Source organism: Acinonyx jubatus, chromosome A2, assembly GCF_027475565.1.
Source record: "Acinonyx jubatus isolate Ajub_Pintada_27869175 chromosome A2, VMU_Ajub_asm_v1.0, whole genome shotgun sequence".
Lineage (NCBI taxonomy): Eukaryota > Metazoa > Chordata > Mammalia > Carnivora > Felidae > Acinonyx > Acinonyx jubatus.
In genome coordinates, this window is record NC_069383.1 from 32,389,174 (window position 1) to 32,410,543 (window position 21,370).

The 21,370-nt window shown below is 36.7% G+C and overlaps 1 protein-coding gene across 1 annotated transcript; it reads left to right on the forward strand.

Annotated features, from left to right (window-relative positions):
• The first annotated feature begins 268 nt into the window (after positions 1 to 268).
• Positions 269 to 20,882, forward strand: ANKRD7 (ankyrin repeat domain 7). The gene is given in 8 exon segments (XM_015067293.3): positions 269 to 860; positions 3,421 to 3,535; positions 3,689 to 3,862; positions 5,554 to 5,660; positions 6,334 to 6,424; positions 6,426 to 6,471; positions 15,044 to 15,153; positions 16,577 to 20,882. Coding segments are annotated over 7 exon segments (777 nt in total). The 5' UTR covers positions 269 to 630; the 3' UTR covers positions 15,058 to 15,153; positions 16,577 to 20,882.
• Positions 20,883 to 21,370: the final 488 nt, after the last annotated feature.

The following is a 21,370-nucleotide window of genomic DNA, read 5'->3' on the forward strand; positions in this document are numbered from 1 at the left end:
TTTGTGACGTGAAAAGGTAAGCTGGAATATGAGAGGTAGCATTCAAAAGTAAGTTTGATATTGAGATTATAGAAGGATCTCAGTCACTGTTAACTATGTGTTAGCTCCTGTGAACCATGTGGGTGAGGGTGGGGGATAGGCTGGAGGGCAAGGTCCCTGGAGAAGATCCATCCCCACCACAAGGAGGGTAAATCTCAGCTTTCAAGAGTTTAAGTCATTAGGTTTATACTCGAACGAGAAGGGGTTATTTCTAAGAAAGTTGGTAGGTTTCTACCAAAAGGCTTTTGATCTACTAGTAAGACTGACAGTGTAGCAGTCAAAGATCTTAAGTGAGAGTCTGGGTTTGGGCGTCTACAACACTGAATCCTGGTTGTTGCTCAAGGTCCTGGGCGTTGCCAGGCAACTGAGGCGCCTGCGTTGCCCCAGGCAAGTGGCCCAACCCCTTTGTCTTTGCCCGCTTCCTGTCACTGGTTCACTTCCTGTCTCTGGCTAGCTTGGACTCCTGGAGTGGGGTGAAGACCTGCCCAGACGCATCCTCAAGCCAGGGGGTCCAGGCCCCAGGGGCAGGTCGGGGGTTTAGGAGTGACCGGGATATCCTGGTCCAGCTGAAGGACTGTCTCCTTTGCCACCATGAAGAAGCTTCTCACCTTCTGGAGAAGGAAGGATGAGCCTCAAGGCCCCTCCTCGCACCTGCCTGTGGCCCAGGCCAGTACCCATCACCCCGCCCAGCCAGGCTACAACCTTCGAGATAAAGATTTAAAGAAACTTCACAAAGCTGCCTCGGTCGGGGATTTGGAGAAGGTGAAGGAGTACCTTCAGCTCAAGAAACGTGATGTGAATGTACGGGATAGACAGTACAGGTGACCAGACAGATGAAGGGCAGTGTGGAAGGGAAGCTGGGTCCACTGGGTCCTGTAATCAGGAGCAGGACTTGTCTGGGCTCCTTCATGGGTTGTCGCTACAGGTTTTCCACAGTGGAGAGGTCAGGTAACCACTGACAGAGGGTCACGTGCCCAAATCCAGCTTGTTATTTTGTTTAATGCTTACCTGGATATTTGAGGGCATCTGTGCCTTCCCTGATTGCCACCACTTACCCCGCTGCATTAATCTACATCTGGCATTTCACCCTTTACCCGAACTACTGTTTTTAACTTGATACATATATATTGTCCTAAGCCATCCAAGATTTACCATACTACTAATATACTAATAGGAAAAGAGTAGAGAGACCTCTCAGAATAGTGGTTGTTAAGATTTTAATATTTTGAGACAGCAAAACAATTGACTTTAATGTGGATCTCTGATGATTTTTTTCAATTGCAGAGTCTCTTGAAAAAGTCCATCAACAACCACTTACTGCAAAAACAAAATTAATTTTATATATTAAGAAACATAGAAGTTATGTGTTTGACATTAATAACAAAATATGTACTATCTGTGCCTACCTTAAAATCTTTGGGGGCATTTTCAAGTTATAGGGTATGAAGAGCATTATTTTTCACCATAACTGGGTAACTGGAAACTATGGTTCTTAAGATTTATGTCAGTTTGCTAATAGTATTATGCCCTTTGACAAAAACAGAGTTATCTAAATTTATCCAACTTTTATCCTACACCACCCCCATTCAATTACTTTACAAGGTCATGGATAACCTCAAAATGACTTCATTCAGTGGTCAATTCTCAGTCTTACCTGGCTCATATCTCAGCCAAGTATCTTCCATGCCCTATAAGTAGTATTCGAAATATTGACTTGTCTTTTAGGACACTTGGTTCACCTGGCATTTCTCCTATCTCTGTGAACACTGCTTTTCAGACTCCTTTGCTGATTTCTTTTCCTCTCCCTGCCTGGTAAATACTTGAGGGCTCAGAACTTGAAACGATTCTGTCTCTTAATCTTCACTTGCCTGGTGAAGAGAGATTATCTTTAAATGTCTATATTCCAATGCCTTCCAACTTTTTCTCTCGAGCCAGACCTCTTCCCTGAACTCTGGACTCATATACAAATACCTATACTTCAGTGTGGATATCTAATAGCCTGTGGTGTACTGGTAAATGTTTAATAGCAAGCTCTGAGGTGAGGGTGGGTGTGGAGCTAAGGGAGGAGAAGCCCTGATTTCAAGCTACCAGTGTGATGTCATTTGGCTTGAATAGTTCCTGAAAATTTAGTAATTGATTTGTGAGAGCCACTGGCTCCACCACTCACTCTTTACAAATCTCAAGCATCCCCAAACGGCGCTTCCATTTTCCCTCCTTAGATCTTCATTTCTCTTTCTAGAAATCCCAAATCCTTTCTTTCAGTTGTTTGGCCAGAAACATTCTTGCCTCCTGGAGTCATTCTTGACTCTTCTCATTCTTTCATACCACCCATGTGATTTTGTTGGCTCCACCTTCAAATTGTATCTAAAATCCAACTATTTCTTGCCACCTTCACAGTTACCATTCTAGGCAAAACCTCCATCGTATCATAACCAAAATTGCTGCAATGGCAGTAATTTGTTTTTTGTCTTTTAACCCTTTCAATTTATTCCCAACATAGTAGTCAGAATGATCCTATAAAATGTATGTAAAATGAATCATTCCTTGCCTTAACAACTTCCCCTGGCTTTCCATCTCATTAAGAATAAAGGCCAAAGTCCTTTCAATGGCTCATTCAGCCTTATATGATATTCACTCTCACCCTATTCTCTCTCTCATCTTACATCCTATGACTCTCCCTTTCCTTCATATCCAGCTTCCCTGGCCTCCTCAGTGTTTCTCAGAAATGCCAGAAATGTTAGGACTTTTGGACTTGCTGTTCCCTTTGCCTCGAGTGTTTTCCCACCAGATACCCACATGGCTTCCTCTCTCACTTCCTTACAGTGTCTATTTAATAATCACCTTATCAACAAGGGCTTCCTTGGCAACTCTATCTATAATTATAAGTTCTCTCCTTGCTGACATTTCCTGTCCTTCTTCCCTGCCTGATTTTTCTCCTTAGCACTTAATACTGTCTGGCATGCTTTTCTATTTCAAGCTTTTTATTTACCTTTTCCACTAACATTTATGATCCATAAGAGCAGGTGTTTTTGTCTGTTTTGTTTGCTGCTGGATCCTCATCATCCAGAACCCTGCCTAGCCATAGTAAATGATTACTAAGACATTTTTATGATGAAGGTATGCATACATACATACATAGGTATTTTTTGACTCATTAGAGTTAAATTTTCCTTGAAGTGAAACCAGTTAAATATTTGATCTTCAAGGCATTTGCACAGCCTTATTAGTTCAGTAAAAAGCAATTAATATAAATTTTCTATAAAGATCAATAAGTACCTGAAGCAAATACCTTAAAAGTATATGATCTGGCATGTTCTTGGGTATCGTAACTTCTCAAACTAAGACTTATCTCTAATTTTGTGTTGTGTCATATTGATATAGAACCCCTTTGCACCTGGCCTGTGCTAATGGATATTCAAATATTGTATCTCTCTTAATTGAGAAACAGTGCGAAATAAATGTCTGCGATGGTGAAAAAAGATCTCCATTGACTAAGGTGTGTTAATTTTTTCCTTTTCAATTGAAATGCAGTTGAGTTCTTGTAGTTAACTTGGGTTGGATTTCATCTTTTAAAATATAGTACCACATGTTAGTTTAATATATCCTGGATAGTAAGTTGGTTACTCATTTATTCTTGTTGTATCGACAGGCAGTACAGTGCGCAAAGGAAGACTGTGCTACTATTCTTCTGGAGCATGGTGCATACCCAAATCTGGTAGATTTCGATGGCAATACTGCTCTCCATTATGCCGTCTGTGGCCACAGTGTCTCATTAGTTGAAAAATTGCTTGAACACAAAGCTAATCTTGAATATCAAAATAAGGTAGTGTATTAAAAATAACATATTTTAGAAATCAATGGAAAAAGGTATTTATTGCAGATGATTTATGTCTGTTGAAACACATGTTATATGAAGCATGAATTTTCCAAAATGAAATTGGGGAAAAGGAGAAGGAGAATAAGATGATGAAATACTGATAAGGTTTTCTTTTTAAAAAAAATCTTGGTCCATTTCATGTTAGACTATAATGCTGACCTCCAAAACAGCATTATGTTTAACAATGATAACTGTTCAAAGGCTAATATCAAATGAGAAATATCTGATTTCCCTAGAAGTGGATATTGGTTAAAAATCATAAGCCTACATTTTTTTCCTGTCTTATTTATATACTCATAGATAATGAAAATAGGGTTGACATAGAAAATCACTTACTATACTAAAAGTAATCCAACTCTCCTATAGAGATGAGGGGTTTTGTTTGTTTGTTTTTGTTTGTTTTTTTAAAAAAAGCTTCTTAACACTTAAGTTCACTGATATTTTGTCTTCATGACAGCCCAAAATAAATGCCCAGGCTTGGAAGTTTAAATGAAATTCTGTGGAAACTCAAGCGTAATATTATGACGTGTGAATTGATGGTTTGTAATATTGACATTAAATACGAGGTGCTTATCACTTAAATACTCCAGGCTTCTCTTGCCCACAATTTGAATTAAGCCTAAAGTAGAAACTTTAATTTTAATTTTTACTGACCCAACTCCAGTTTGTTTTCTTGGTCTCTGAAATCATATTTTGTTATATATCAAACCCTTTTCAAAATTAAAGTATATATTCAGAGGTTTCTTATTAACACACTTATCTTTTATTTTTATTTGTCTTTTATTTTATTTATATCTAAGTTAACATATAGTGTAATAATGGTTTCAGGAGTAGAATTTAGTGATCCATCACTTATACATAACACCCAGTGCTAATCCCAACAAGGGTTCTGCATAATGACCATCACCCATTTAGCCCATCCTCCCACCCAGTATCCCTCCAGCAGCCCTCAGTTTGTTCTCTGTATTTAAGAGTCTCTTATGGTTTGCCTCCCTCTGTTTTTATATTATTTTTCCTTCCCTTCCCCTATATTCATCTGTTGTGTTTCTTAAATTCCACATATGGATGAAATCATAGGATATTTATCTTTGACTGACTTATTTTCACTTAGCCTAATACATTCTAGTTCCATCCACATTGTTGCAGATGGCAAGATTTCATTCTTTTTGATCACAAGTAATATGCCATTGTATGTACACACCATATTTTCTTTATCTATTTGTCAGTCAATGGACATTTAGGCTCTTTGCATAATTCAGCCATTGTTGATAGTGCTGCCATAAACATTGGGGTGCATGTGCCCCTTTGAATCAGCATTTTTGTATCCTTTGGATGAATACCTAGTAGTGCAATTGCTGGGTCATATGATAACTATATTTTTAATTTTTTGAGGAACCGCATAATGTTTTTCAGAGTAGCTGCACCAGTTTGCATTCCCACCAGCAGTGCAAAAAATCCTCTTTATCCACATCCTCGCTAATATCTGTTTTCTGAGTTGTTAATTTTAGCCATTCTGACAGGTGTGAGGTGGTAACACACTTATATTTTAAATTAAACCTAAATCTAAAATGTATATAATAAAATGCAAAAATATTAGTACCATAGTTTAAATAATCATTTTGAAATAAAATTTTCAGGATGGGTATACTCCACTTTTACTTGCCATTACTGAAAATAATGCAGAAATGGTAGAATATCTTCTGAAGAAAGGGGCAGATGTGAATGCTTCAGATAAGAATCAAAGGTATAATAAATTCTAAATAAGAGCATATAACTCTAGCTACTTAATAAGATGATATATGTGTGTGTGTGTTTATATATATATTTGTGCCTATATGTTTATGCATTTTGTGATATTGATAAAAGATCTGGCCATTTATTTTGGGCAAATTACCTAGATACCCAGGATCTGTTTTTTTCTGTAAAATCAAACAGTTAGGCCAGATTAGTAGGTGGTGGTGGTGGTAGTGGTTGTTGTTATTATTATTATTGTTGTTATTATTGTTATTATTATTATATTACTTATAACATTAGAATTAGAATCTTACACAGAACTCAGTCTCTAAATTCTAGATGCTGTAGTTAAATGAGGCAGAGGACCCAGAACCCCAGAACCCCAGACATGCCCCTCCCTAGCATTTTGAGATTTTTGAGATTTGGGTTCCAGGGAGCAGGGATTGAAAACCTTTGAGCTAGCTGCTTCCTAGAGACTCTTCTATCTTTAGACTCCATGATATAATCTGTGATTGATAAACCTTTTTGAGTAGATCTGCTCCACTTTTTACATTCTTGCCCTGATTCTTTTCCTGATAGAGATTCTACATTTGAACAGTACATTTAGAAGACTAACGTTTAAAAGATATACAAGACATGTCTAAGATCCATAAATACACATTTATGTATCTCTCTCGCTCCAGAACAGCCCTTATGATTGCTCTAAGTGATGAACCAACAAATTTAGTCAGCCTTCTTCTTCAGCAAGAAGTGAACCTATCTTCCCAAGATATTTATGGATTCACAGCTGAGGACTATGCTTCTTTTAATGGTTTTACTGTGTAAGTGGTACTGCATATCTTTTAACAGTTGTATGAGATTTGATCATAAGAACCATGAGCCCCCAAAGTAAAAAGCTGGAATGGGCTCTGTAGTGGCTCTGGAATGGGTAACCATATTAGGCACTCTGGTCCCAGGGACCCAGGGATCCTTGATTTCACCTGGTTGTGGGATCCAGTCAATATAAGAACTACAAGTGGGCCGAGTGTACAGCTTCACCCCCAGTGGTATGGGAATTTGAAGTCTGTCAGGACAGTGATTTCAGCAACTAGTGACATAGCCAATAATAAAACATCTGTGTAAAAGTGTTGGGCAAAAGATGATTAATCTACACAAGCCTCTTTCAATGTTTTTATGCATTAGTAATATAAATATTTTATTCAAGCTTTGAATATTGTTGTTATGTCAGCTAACTTTAGTTTGATAAGTTTTCAGAATTCTCATTAACCTATATATTCTCATTAATCTAAAAGACAAAACTTTTGAGATAATGGGGGAAGATGGTGGCATAGGCGGATGCTGGGCTCACCTTGTCCTGCTGATCACTTAGATTCCACCCACATCTGCCTAAATAACCCAGAAAACCACCAGAACACTACCAGAACAGACTCTCAGGAGCCAAGCGTAGATAAGAGGCCCACGAAAGAGGATAGGAAGGGTGGAGAGGCAGTGTGCGCTACCCGGACTGGTGGGAGGGAGCTGGGGCAGTCTAGGGGCAGCCCGCCTGGCAAGGCAGAGCCCCCGAGTCTGACTTGCAAAAGCAGAGGGGCTGGACTCCGTGAGTTCTGACAGACAGTGGGACTTAACATCTGGAATGTTAAAAGTCAACAGCTCTGCTCAGAGAGCAGATTTCAAAAGAAATCGGGTCTGACTGAGGCCCACCCACCAACACAAGTTACTCTAGACAGCACAGGGGAAGTGCCCTGAAGTTTGGCACCACCCCAGGGACTAGCCAAAATGACAAAACAGAACTCTCCTTAAAAGAAACTCCAGGGTGTAGTGACACCGAATGAATTGATCAAAAATGATTTAAGCAATATAACGGAATAAGAATTTAGAATCATAGTCATAAAATTAATCACTGGGCTTGAAAAAAGTATAGAGGACAACAGAGAATCTATTGCTACAGAGATCAAGGGACTAAGAAATAGTCATGAGGAGCTAAAAAAAAAAATGCTATAAATGAGGTGCAAAATAAAATGGAGGCGACCACAGCTCGGATTGAAGAGGCAGAGGAGGGAAGAGGTAAATTAGAAGATAAAATTATACAAAAAGAGGAAGCTGAGAAAAAGAGAGATGAAAAAATCCAGGAATATGAGGGGAGAATTAGAGAACTAAGTGATGCAATCAAATGCACCAATATCTGTATCACAGGAATTCAGAAAAGGAAGAGAGAGAAAGGGACTGAAGGTGTATTGAACAAGCCAGAGCTGAGAACTTCCCTGATCTGGGGAAAGAAAAAGGCATTGAAATCCAAGAGGCACAGAGAACTCCCTTTAGACATAACTTGAATCGATCTTCTGCATGACATATCATAGTGAAACTGGCAAAATACAAGGATACAGAGAAAATTCTGAAGCTAGGGATAAACAGGCTCTAACTTACAAAGGGAGACCATAAGACTAGTGGCAGACCTATCTACTGAAACTTGGCAGGCCAGAAAGGAATGGCAGGAAATCTTCAATGTAAGGAACAGAAAAAATATGCAGCCAAGAATTCTTTATCCAGCAAGTCTGTCATTCAGACTAGAAGAAGACATAAAGGTTTTCCCAAACAAACAAAAACTGAAGGAATTTATCACCACTAAACCAGCCCTACAAGAGATCCTAAGGGGGATTCTGTGAGTGAAATGTTGCAAGGACCACAAAGTACCAGAGACATCACTACAAGCATGAAACCTACAGACATCACAATGACTCTAAACCCACATCTTTCTATAATAACACTGAATGTAAATGGACTAAATGCTCCAACCAAAAGACATACAGTATAAGAATGGATAAAAAAACAAGACCCATCTATTTGCTGTCTACAAGAGACTCATTTTAGACCTGAGGACACCTTCAGATTGAAAGTGAGGGGATGGAGAACTATCTATCATGCTACTGGAAGTCAAAAGAAAGCTGGACTAGCCATACTTAGATCAGACAAATTAGACTTTATGTTAAAGGCTGTAACAAGAGATGAAGAAGGGCATTATATAATAATTACAGGGTCTATCCATGAGGAAGAGCTAGCAATTATAAATGTCTATGCACCAAATATGGAAGCCGCCAAATATATAAAACAATTACAAACATAAGCAACCTTATTGATAAGAATGTGGTAATTGCAGGGAACTTTAATACCCCACTTACAACAGTGAATAGATCATCTAGACACAGGATCAATAAAGAAACAAGGGCCCTGAATTATACATTGGATCAGATAGACTTGACAGATATATTTAGAACTCTGTATCCCAAAGCAATAGAATATGCTTTCTTCTCTAGTGCACATGGAACATTCTCCAAGATAGATCACATACTTGGTCACAAAACAGCCCTTCATAAGTATAAAATAATTGAGATCATACCATGCACACTTTCAGACCACAATGCTATGAAACTTGAAATTAACCACAGGAAAAAGTCTGGAAAACCTCCAAAAGCATGGAGGTTAAAGAACACCCTACTAAAGAATGAATGGGTCAGCCAGGCAATTAGAGAAGAAACTAAAAAAAAATATATGGAAACAAATGAAAATGAAAATACAATCTAAATGCTTTGGGATGCAGTTAAGGCAGTACTGAGAGGAAAATGCATTGCAATCCAGGCCTATCCCAAGAAACAAGAAAATCCCAAATACGAAATCTAACAGCACACCTAAAGGAACTAGAAGCAGAACAGGAAAGACACCCAAAACCCAGCAGAAGGAGAGAAATAATAGATATCAGAGCAGAAATAAACAATATAGAATCTAAAAACACTGTAGAGCAGATCAATGAAACCAAGAGTTGGTTTTTTGAAAACATAAATAAAATTGATAAGCCTCTAGCCAGACTTCTCAAAAAGAAAAGGGAGAGGACCCAAATAGATAAAATCATGAATGAAAAATGGAATGATTACAACCAGTCCCTCAGAAATACAAGCAATTATCTGGGAATACATTGAAAGATTATATATCAACAAACTGGACAGCCTGGAAGAAATGGACAAATTCTTAAGCACCCACACATTTCCCAAACTCAAACAGGAAGAAATAGAAAACTTGAACAGACCCATAACCAACAAAGAAATTGAATCAGTTATCAAGAATCTCCCAACAATCAGAGTCCAGGACCAGATGGCTTCCCTGGGGAATTCTACCAGACATTTAAAGCAGAGATAATACCTATCCTTCTCAAGCTGTTCCAAAAAATAGAAAGGGAAGGATAACTTCCAGACTCATTCTATGAAGCCAGCATTACTTGATTTAGGATTTGATCCTAAACCAGACAGAGACCCAGCAAAAAAAAAGAACTACAGGCCAATATCCCTGATGAATATGGATGCAAAAATTCTCAATAAGATACTAGCAAGTCCAATTCAACAGCATATAAAAAGAGTTATTCACCATGATCAAGTGGGATTCATTCCTGGGCTGCATGGCTGGTTCAACATTTGTAAATCAATCAATGTGATACATTACATTAATAAAAGAAAAGAACCGTATGATCCTGTCAATTGATGTGGAAAAAGTATTTGACAAAATTCAGCACTCTTTCTTAATAAAAACCCTCGAGAGAGTCGGGATAGAAGGAACATACTTAAACATCATAAAAGCCATTTATGAAAAGCCCAGAGCTAATATCATCCTCAATGGGGAAAAACTGAGAGCTTTCCCTCGAGATCAGGAACACGACAGGGATGTCCACTCTCACCATTGTTGTTTAACATACTGTTTGGAAGTTCTAGCATCAGCAATCAGACAACAAAAGGAAATCAAAGGCATCAAAATTGGCAAAGATGAAGTCAAGGTTTCACTTTTTGCAGATGACATGATATTATACATGGAAAACCTGATAGACTTCACCAAAAGTCTCCTAGAACTGATACATGAATTCAGCAAAGTTGTAGGATACAAAATCAATGTACAGAAATCAGTTGCATTCTTATACACTAATAAGGAAGCAACAGAAAGACAAATAAAGAAACTGATCCCATTCTCAATTGCACCAAGAAGCATAAAATACCTAGGAATAAATCTAACCAAAGATGTAAAAGATCTGTATGCTAAAACTATAGAAAGCTGATGAAGGAAATTGAAGAAGATATAAAGAAATGGAAAAAGATTCCGTGCTCATGGATTGGAAGAATAAATATTGTTAAAATGTCAATACTACCCAAAGCTATCTACACATTCAATGAAATCCCAATCAAAATGCACCAGCATTCTTCTCGAAGGTAGAACAAGCAATCCTAAAATTTGTATGGAACCACAAAAGACCGCAAATAGCCAAAGTAATTTTGAAGAAGAAGACCAAAACAGGGGGCATCACAATCCCAGACTTTAGCCTCTACTAGGTGTAATCAGCCTTAGAGGCTTTAGCCTCTAAAGCTGTAATCATCAAGACAGCATGGTATTGGCACAAAAACAGACACATAGACCAATGGAATAGAATAAAAACCCCAGAATTAGACCCGCAAACGTATGGCCAATTAATCTTTGACAAAGCAGGAAAGAATATCCAATGGAAAAAAGACAGTCTCTTTAACAAATGGTGCTGGGAGAACTGGACAGCAACATGCAGAAGGATGAAACTAGACCACTTTCTTACACCATTCATAAAAACAAACTCAAAATGTATAAAGGACCTGAATGTGAGACAGGAAACCATCAAAACTCTAGAGGAGAAAGCAGGAAAAGACCTCTCTGACTTCAGGGGCAGCAATTTCTTACTTGACACATCCCCAAAGACAAGGGAAGTAAATGCAAAAATGAACTATTGGGACCTCATGAAGATAAAAAGCTTCTGCACTGCAAAGGAAACAATCAACAAAACTAAAAGGCAACCAACGGAATGGGAAAAGATATTTGCAAATGACATATCGGACAAAGGGCTAGTATCCAAAATCTATAAAGAACTCACCAAACTCTACACTCGAAAAACAAATAATCCAGTGAAGAAATGGGCAGAAAACATGAAGAGACACTTCTCTAAAGAAGACATCCAGATGGCCAACAGGCACATGAGAAGATGCTCAATGTCACTCCTCATCAGGGAAATACAAATCAAAACCACACTCAGATACCACCTCACGCCAGTCAGAGTGGCTAAAATGAGCAAATCAGGAGACTATAGATGCTGGTGAGGATGTGGAGAAACGGGAACTCTCTTGCATTGTTGGTGGGAATGCAAACTGGTGCAGCTGCTCTGGAAAACAGTGTGGAGGTTCCTCAAAAAATTAAAAATAGATCTACCCTAGGACCCAGCAATAGCACTACTAGGAATTTCCCCAAGGGGTACAGGAGTGCTGATGCATAGGGGCACTTGTACCCCAATGTTTATAGCAGCACTGTCAACAATAGCCAAATTATGGAAAGAGCCTAAATGTCCATCAACTGATGAATGGATAGAGAAATTGTCGTTTATATACACAATGGAATACTACTTGGGAATGAGAAAGAATGAAATCTGGCCTTTTGTAGCAACATGGATGGAACTGGAGAGTGTTATGCTAAGTGAAATAAGTCCTAAAGAGAAAGACAGATACTATATGTTTTCACTCTTATTTGGATCCTGAGAAACTTAACAGAAGACCATGGGGGAGGGGGAGGAAAAAAAAAAAAGGTTAGAAAGGGATGGAGCCAAAACATAAGAGACTCTTAAAAACTGAGAACAAACTGAGGGTTGATGGGGGGTGGGAGGGAAGGGTGGGTGGGTGATGGGTATTGAGGAGGGCACCTGTTGGGATGAGCACTGGGTGTTGTATGGAAACCAATTTGACAATAAATTTCATATTAAATAAATAAATAAAAGACAAAACTTTTAATGTATGAATATGCATTTCTAAATTTTAATAGTCAATGAGAGGGGCACCTGGGTTGCTCAGTCAATTGAGTGTCCGACTTTTGATTTCAGCTCAGGTCGTTATCCCAGACTTGTGGGCTCAAGCCCTGTGTCTGGCTCCGTGCTGAGCATGGAGCTTGCTATGGACTCTCTCTCTCTCCGTGTGCCCCTCTCCCCAGATCACACACTTTCTCTCTCCCTCTCTCTAAAATAAAATTAAAAAAAAAAAGTCAATGAGGAAGTAAGATGCAATGAACAGAAATTTACTTTATAGCTAATGAAATTAAACAATATACAGGATATTTTCCTTATAATTTCATTTTAAGGTAAAATTTTAATTTTACATAGACATTTTTTTCTAGTTTACTGTTTTCTTATTTTTCTTCCACCTACTTATTCACATTTTAGTAATACCTTTTAACCATTAATTTCATATGAGCATCTTAGGAGTGGTGGAAACAGGAGAGAGAGAAGTAAATATATATATATATATATATATATATATATAATTATATATATATTTATTTATATATTTATATGTATATTATATACATATATATGTATATATATGTATATTATATACATATATACAAATATGTATATTATACATACATATTATTTATATGTATATTATATGTATATTTATATGTATATTATATATATAAATATTTATTCAAATGTTTATTTTTAAAGTCTAAATTGAACTTTAGAAAGTAAATATATGAAATTACATATATGAACCATAAATAAATATAATACTTTCTTTGCAATATTAGACATGTGTACCGTGTTTTACCTTGGTTTAAGCAAACCATATGTAGAAAAATTTAAATAAAGAGAAAAATTACTGATGAATATCTATTCTATGAAAGGATTCTTCTTTTTTATAAAAAGAATTCCTGTTACTTTTAAATAGGGAATTTTCCTCATCATTTAAAAAGTTTGGGTAAATGCAACTAGGATATATATATATATATATATATGTATGTTTAAAATACGCGTTGGTCTAAAAAACATACTTACATATCTAAAATAACTTGTTTGCATCTGTAAATCTTGTGAAGCTCTTATTGGCTAGTTCGATGGGAAGGAAATCTTACGATCTTCATTCATCTCCCCCAAATGGTTTTGCAGAACATTCTTTTTGTAGTTTACTCCATCATTAATTTCAGAATAAATAGAAGCATGTTGACCTTGGAATATTATCCTCTCAATTTTATTTTAATATGTTCACTGTTTAAAATTCTAAGCATTACATCATTTCTTTTTTTCAGAGAGGTAAAAGGGAAAAGAGGTAATTTCCTAATGATGAAGCAATTACCTTTAGGATGTGGGAACAATGAGCATTCAATAAAAATTGCAAATAACTTCTAAGTTGCAATCGAATTCTCCCTGTCCTCTTTTCTGCTTTTATTCCTCTTTTTCAGTGGGAACTAAGCTCTCTGTAATTGTGACTTTTGTTGTTTAAATAGTTGTTGCCTATCTATGGTATTTAGCACATGGCTTCTGCTTATTGGTATCACACTAGTTAGCTCTCTTCTTGGTGCACATCTATGGCTTAGTAAAAGTAGAAGCATAGAGAATGCTTTTCATGTAGTTTTTTTTTAAAAAAAAACTAAGCGAGACTGTCAAATGAGAGAATTAGATTTAGCTATTTATTTTACAATTGGCTTTAACTCACATTGGCACATTCATTTCACTGAAATTGTGAAACCATATGTCTATTAATGAATAACTAGGTCGGCTCTTTTCAGGCATGGAGAAAAGATTTATTACCTACTGGATATGTTTCAGTCAGTCCCTGAATTAATTGTCTTCACTTTGTCAATTTACTGTTAAGCCCAAGTCTGATGAGTTGAATTGTGTCCTACCTCTACCCCCCACCCCCCCACCCCCCACAAATCATGTCCTAACCCCTAGTATCTCACAATCTGGATGATTGTATTTGGAGAGAGGGCTTTTAAAGAAATGTTAAATTAAAATTATTGTGCTGTAGGGTGCGTCCTAATCCAGTTTGACTGGAGTTCTTATAAGAAAAGGAGATTAAGACATAGAGACAAGAATGGTGCTTGCTGTCAGAGGGGCGACTTTTAGCAAGAGCACAGTCATCTGTTAGCCAAGGAGAGAAGTCTGGAACAGATCTTCCCCTTACAGCCCTCAGTAGAAACCAACCTTGATCTTGGACTTCCAGCTTCCAGAACTATGAGACAATAATGTAAATACCACCAATTCTGTGATATTTTGTTACAGCAGCCCTAGCAAACTAATACACCAACTATAACCTAAAGCTACTTTTTATACCTTGCTTATGGTTTATTTTGAGAGCAGGAAGTAAAGAAGAAACAGAGAATGGGAGTACGAGAAATAAAAATGGTGTCTGTTAATGGAGTTGGCTTAAAAGGAGGCTTCAGGTCAGCAGTGAATGTGTAGCATATTTAAGAAGGCATTAGCTAGTGTCTAACGTTTTGATTTGGTGATTATATATTATGAATTTAATTGACTATGAATTCTGGAATTTATATATATTTTCTCTTTGTTGATAGATATTATCAATTAATTGCCAATTATAGAAAGGGGAAGAAAGTTAAACAGGTATCTAACTCTAAAGATACAATCTTGGACACTACATTTGATACAGAAGAACTGAAGGAAGGTAAGAAGATACAAACTGAACAAGTAGTTTTCCTTAATGGTTTTCATTTGTTTGCTTTTTAGGAAGGGATACAGCCTTATCAAATAACATTTAAATTTGAAATAGAAGTTCTCCTATTTTGAAATATTACATATTTTTCAAAACTGTTCTTAAGAAAATTTGTAATTAAAATATTCTGATGTGTTGGCTAAAAATGTAAAGAGACTGAATGATTAAGATAATTTTTATTTGTAGTCTAGTTATAAAAAAACAAAATGTGACTAGTTGTAATAATGATGACTAGTTATAAAAAAACAAATTTTTAAATAAATATAAAGCTATTAGTAAATTTTAAATTTTATTCTAAAAGTGCATCAGGTAAATACAGTTGCAAATTTTTAATATAATATCTGTCTAATATCACATAAAACTTAAAATTAGGTAACAGTATTTGTGAAGAATTGAAAATACCATGCATCTATGAAAATGATTTTTGGTTCTTATTTTAAAAAAACAACAAACATACATAGTTTTGGGATTTTTTTGTTTTTTTTGTTATTGGTTTTTGTTTTATTGGTCGATATGTCATACTTTGACTTTTTTTAATCAGATGACATAAAAATTTTTAGTTATTCTCTGTATTCACCAATAGCCACACTCCTCCCCTTCCCTTCACCTATAGTATAAAAAAGAAGAAAAATAAAAGAAAACTTAAGGCAGAGAGGGAACCTGATGGCAATAGGTGGTCCCATTAGTGTCACAACTATTCAAACACTCTTTCTTCATCGCCTCAAATCTAAAGTATCTAAGTTATGATACTTAGAGCAGTGCGTGGTCCTACTGCCTCTAGGTGAGAGAATTTCCCTGAATTTTCCTTATAACTTAATGTCACACACTCAAGAAATTTTGTTTCTTTGGGCCCTTGTTCTTCATCCTAATGTGCTCCTACCCTCTCTCTATCTTTTTTATAATGTTCACATAGCTGTAAGAAGTAAGGAATTTCTGTGATTTACACTTCATTTCTTTAGGGAAATAAAGCAGTAGAAACTTAGAAATACCACTCTTATATTTTGAGTATCTCCTGAGGCTAAACAATTAAAAACACCCCTCCCCCCACATCCTTTTATCAATGGCAACACATGTTACAGTTTTTAGTGAAATGTTAATCTTTATGTCTTGAAGCATAATGGAAATATTAGGTCAAGAAAATTGCCAAAAGACATTGCAAAAGATGGTGACCTTTAAAGTTTGTATTTCTGTCAGATTCAAATGGGATCATTTAATTATGCATTTTTAAAAATGACCATGAAATGAAGAAATATTATAATTATAATGTATAAATTATAATTGTTTTGTAGCTGAGGCATAGACTTTAAGAAATATACTTGGGAATGAAAATATCTGAACATAAATGAAGACATTACAAATATTACTTGTTTTCTAGACATGTAACCTCATTTCTACAAATCCTTTGCTGCTGCCTTGAATTAGAAAATCATTTTGAAAGAACAACTAAATGAACTGTCACAGCATTTCACTGACTACTCATTTGAAGAAAAGTTTGTTAAACAGAGCAGTTTTTGCCTTAGAAGATGTGGAGAAGTTTCAAAAGACAAACATCTATGTCATGAACTGTCAGTTGAAAGGATACAATTTGTGTTCAGCTTATAGGCAGAAAAAAATCTTTTTAGTCATAGTTTTGAATGGGATATTCATAAGAGGAAGCTTTGCAATATATTGTGTTAGGTATGCAGTAGAGCATTTAAATAAGGCAAAAACAAAGAAGTAACTGATGTATAAAAATAGAGGAAATTGCAGCTATAGAGGAAGAAATGATAAATAATCCTGTGTAAATGGAAATTCTCTCCTATTTACAAGTACTTTCACTAACAAAACCTTTTTTTTTTAATTTTTGATAAATACTGCAATAATACATATCATGAAAATTTGGGTATTACAGAAAAGAAAATAAGAAAATGAATCACCCATAGTGTCATCACCCAAACAAAATATCTGTTCATTTTTGGCATGTTTTGTGGTCTTTTAAAATCTGCTTGACTTTTTTTTTTCCTCAAAGGGAATTTACAGTTTTACATTTTTCTTTTTAAAAACAATACCTACTACATAGTTTTCACTGTGTTCCATGTCCTACCTCCAACACATCCATCACAGTGTAGCTTCAGGGTTCTTCCCTGGAAGACTCTTCCTTGAGTTGTCTGCTGGGATGCTTCCTCACCTCATATGGGACATCAATGAAGTCTTCTCTGGCTGCCTGGCCATTCTGTCACTTACAATGTTTTAGTATCTATTCCTCTCCCCCTTGCCTTTTGGATTGCAAGATCTGTGAGACCTTGAACTTTTGGTTCATAGTAAATCCTCACCACTTGTAAAATGTCTGGTGATAGGAAATATTCAGTTGCCAAATACAGGCATACCTCATTTTATTGCACTTTGCTTCATTGCACTTTGGAAATATTTTTTTGCAACTAGAAGGTTTGTGGTAACCCTGCATCAAACAAGTCTGTCAGCACCATTTTTCCTGCAGAGTTTGCCTACTTCATGTCTCTGTGTCACATTTTGGTAATTTTCATATTTCAAACTTTTTTCATTATTATTATATTTGTTATGGTGATGTGATCAGTAATTTTTGATGTTACTATTATAACTGGCTTGTGCCACAAGCCACACCCACATCAGACAGCAAACTTAATCGATAAACATGTATTTTGACCACTCCACCAAACCTCCTGTTCCCCTTCTCTCTCCCTCTCCTCAGGCCTCCTTATTCTCAGAGACACAACAGCATTGGCATTAGAACAATTAATAACTGTATAATGGACTCTTAAGTGTTCAAGTGAAAGGAAGAGTCTCAAGTCAGTCACTTTAAATCAGAGGCAGAAATGATTATGCTTAGTGAGGAAGGCATGGTGAAAGCTGAAATAGGCCCAAAGCTAGGCCTCTTGTGCCAAATAGTTAACCAAGTTGTGAATGCAAAGGAAAAGTCCTTAAAGGAAATTGAAAGTGTTAATCAAGTTAACTTAATATGAATTAAGAAAACAAAACAGCCTTACTGCTGATGTGGGGAAAATTTTGGCGGTCTGGAGATATCACCAGACACAACGTTCCTTTAAGTCAAAGCCTAATCCAGAGCCAGGCCCTATCTCTCTTCAATTCTATGAAGGCTGAGAAAGGTGAGGAAGCTGCAGAAGGTAAGTTTGAAGCCAGCAGAGGTCGCCATGAGGTTTAGAGCAAGTAGCCATTGCCATAACATAAAAGCGCAAGGTGAAGCAGCAAGTGCTGATGTAGAAGCTCCAGCAAGTTCTCCTGAAGATCTAGCTAATAATAATTAATAATAATTAGGATGATTCATGAAGGTGGCTATACTAAAAAACAGATTTTCAATGTAGAAAGAACAGCCTTGTATTGGAAGAAGATGCCATCTAGTATGTTCATAGCTAGAGAGAAGTCAATGCCTGGCTTCAAAGCTTCAAAGCCAGGCTGACTTTCTTGTTCTGGGCTAATGCTGGTGACTTTAAGAGGAAGCCATTGCTCACTTACCATTCCAAAAATTTTAGGGCCCCTAAGAAATATACTATGTCTACTCTGCCTGTGCTCTATACATGGAATAACAAAGCCAGAACATTTCTTTACCACACGGTTTACTCAAAATTATAAGCCCACTGTTGACACCCACTGCTCAGACAAAAAGATTCCGTCAAGATATGACTGCTCTTTGAAAATGCACCCAGTCATCCAAGAGTTCTCATGGAAATGTGCAAGGAGAATAGTGCCTGTTTTCATGCTACCATAGCATCCATTCTGCAGCCCATGGATCAAGGAGTAATTTTGACTTCCAAGTCTTATTATTTAAGAAATACATTTTTGTACACTTTTGTGAGGCTAGAGTTGTCATAAGTAGTGATTCATCTCATGCGTCTGAGCAAAGTAAATTGAAAACCTTCTAGAAAAGATTCATCATTTTAGATGCCATTAGAACATTCATGATTCATAGGAAGAAGACAAAATATCAACATTAAGAGAAGTTTGGAAGAAGTTGATTCCAACCCTCATGGATGACTTGGAAGGGAAGGGTTCAAGACTTTAGTGAAGGAAGTAACTGCCGATGTGATAGAAACAGCAAGAGAACTAGAATGAGAAGTGGAGCCTGAAGATATGACTGAATTGCTGTAATCTCATGATAATGCTTTAATGGATGAGTTGTTGCTTCTTATGGATGAGCAAATAAAGTGAGTCTTTGAGATGAAATTTACCCCTGGTGAAGATGCTATGAAGATTGCTGAAATGACAACAAAGGATTTAGAATATGGTGTAAACTTAGTTGATAAAGCAGCAGCATGTTTTGAAAGGATTGATTCTAATTTTAAAAGAAGTTCTATTGTGGGTAAAATGCTATGAAACGGTATCACATGCTACAGAGAAATCATTTGCAAAGTCCATCGATGTGGCAAACTTCACTGCATTATTTTAAGAAAGTGCCATTGCCATCCCAGCCTTCAGCAACCTCTACCCTAGTCAGTCAGCAGTCATCAGCACTGAGGCAAGACCCTCCACCAGCAAAAAGATTATGACTCGCTGAACGCCCAGATAATGGTTAGCATTTTTTAGTAAGAAAGTATTTTTAATTAAGGTATGTGCATTATATCTTTAGACACATGCTATTGTACACTTAATAGACTACAGTGTAGTATAAACATAACCTTGATATGAACTAGGAAACCAAAACACTCATCTTAGTTTATTACCAAGCTGAGAATAAATAGCCCAGGAACTCAACATGAAGTTGAGCATAATTCAGACCCAGTGGTGACTTTCTATGTTAGCAGGGATTCAACAAGCCACTAAAAGCAAGGCACAAGAAGTCTCCAAGGGAACTGCACCCAGCTGAAATCAGGATCTGCAGTGATAGGTGATGTAAATCAAGTCTTGCCGGGTGGTCTAAGGAAACCGTGGAAATAAAGATAACCCAAATGAGAATAAATAGAAGCTATTCATTCAGAGATTATAGTAAGGGAGTCAGCCATCATCACTTACATTTGATGGAGACTCAAAGGAAAGTAGGAAAATGAGAAAGCTCTAATATTGAAAACAATGGAAGACTTCAAGTATGCTGTGATTGGGGGTGGTTGGCATGGGGAAGCTAGAGATTGGTTAATTAGAAATGTTGCATTTTATGTGATTAATTTGAAGAGCATATTTGGCTTTCTCTGGTTGGTGCTGAGTTGGGAGCAGAAGGAGGGAGGAGTGAAATACTGGGAAATTGGCAGTTATTGACAAGGTTTTGACCATTCTGGGATGATTACTGCAGAGTACTGTTTTCATATACAATCTGGCTATTGTCCATCTGTGTATTTACTGTTTCACATGTATTCTAATATCAATTTCTTTGCCTCCTTCTGACTTCTGAGTATTAAGTCTTGAGAAAATGTAAGTACTTAATCAACAAGTTACTATTAAGATGTTTAAGTTATTTTTCTGCCTTCTACAATCATTACAAGAGAAAAATTTGCCAACTTCTACACTTCCTATATATATTTACTATTTCCATTGATGTTTCAGTAGCACAGTGGAAAAGATATGGTGGAATCAAAAGTCTACCTAGCCCCTCAAATGCAGAAGAATTTTCAAGGTTCTTAACTATAGCTTCAGTTCCTTCAATGTAATATAAGGATGATACACTAACCACTTCCCAAGATCGTTCTCATGAGGCAGATCTTTTCTCCTTTATCCTATGGTTATACTACACTTTAGCATCCTTGGAATCATGGATCTTTGATATAAATTGTATTGATTGGCTAAATGATTCAGATATTCCCTTACTGTGAAGTATTACATTTTTGTCCCCCCCCCCCCCCCCCCCCCCCCTTAGAGGCTGAAAAGCTTCTCTTGCTATCCATGTTTTCTTCTTTGGGATTATGTCCATTGGAGACATACTTCTACACTGAGATTACTAGTTTAAAGTATAAAAGTATGTATGCTTCATAAAATACACTACCAATATTTTTCCAAGGTCTTTCAGTGTTTTTTTAATTATTTTTTTAATATTTATTTATTTTTTGACAGAGAGAGAGAGACAGAGAAAGAGTGGGGGGAGGGACAGAGAGAGAGAGAGAGAGAGAGAGAGAGAGAGAGAGAGAGAAACACAGAATTCGAGGCAGGCTCTGGGCTCTGAGCTATCAGCACGGAGCCCGATGCGAGGCTCAAACCCACGAAATGTGAG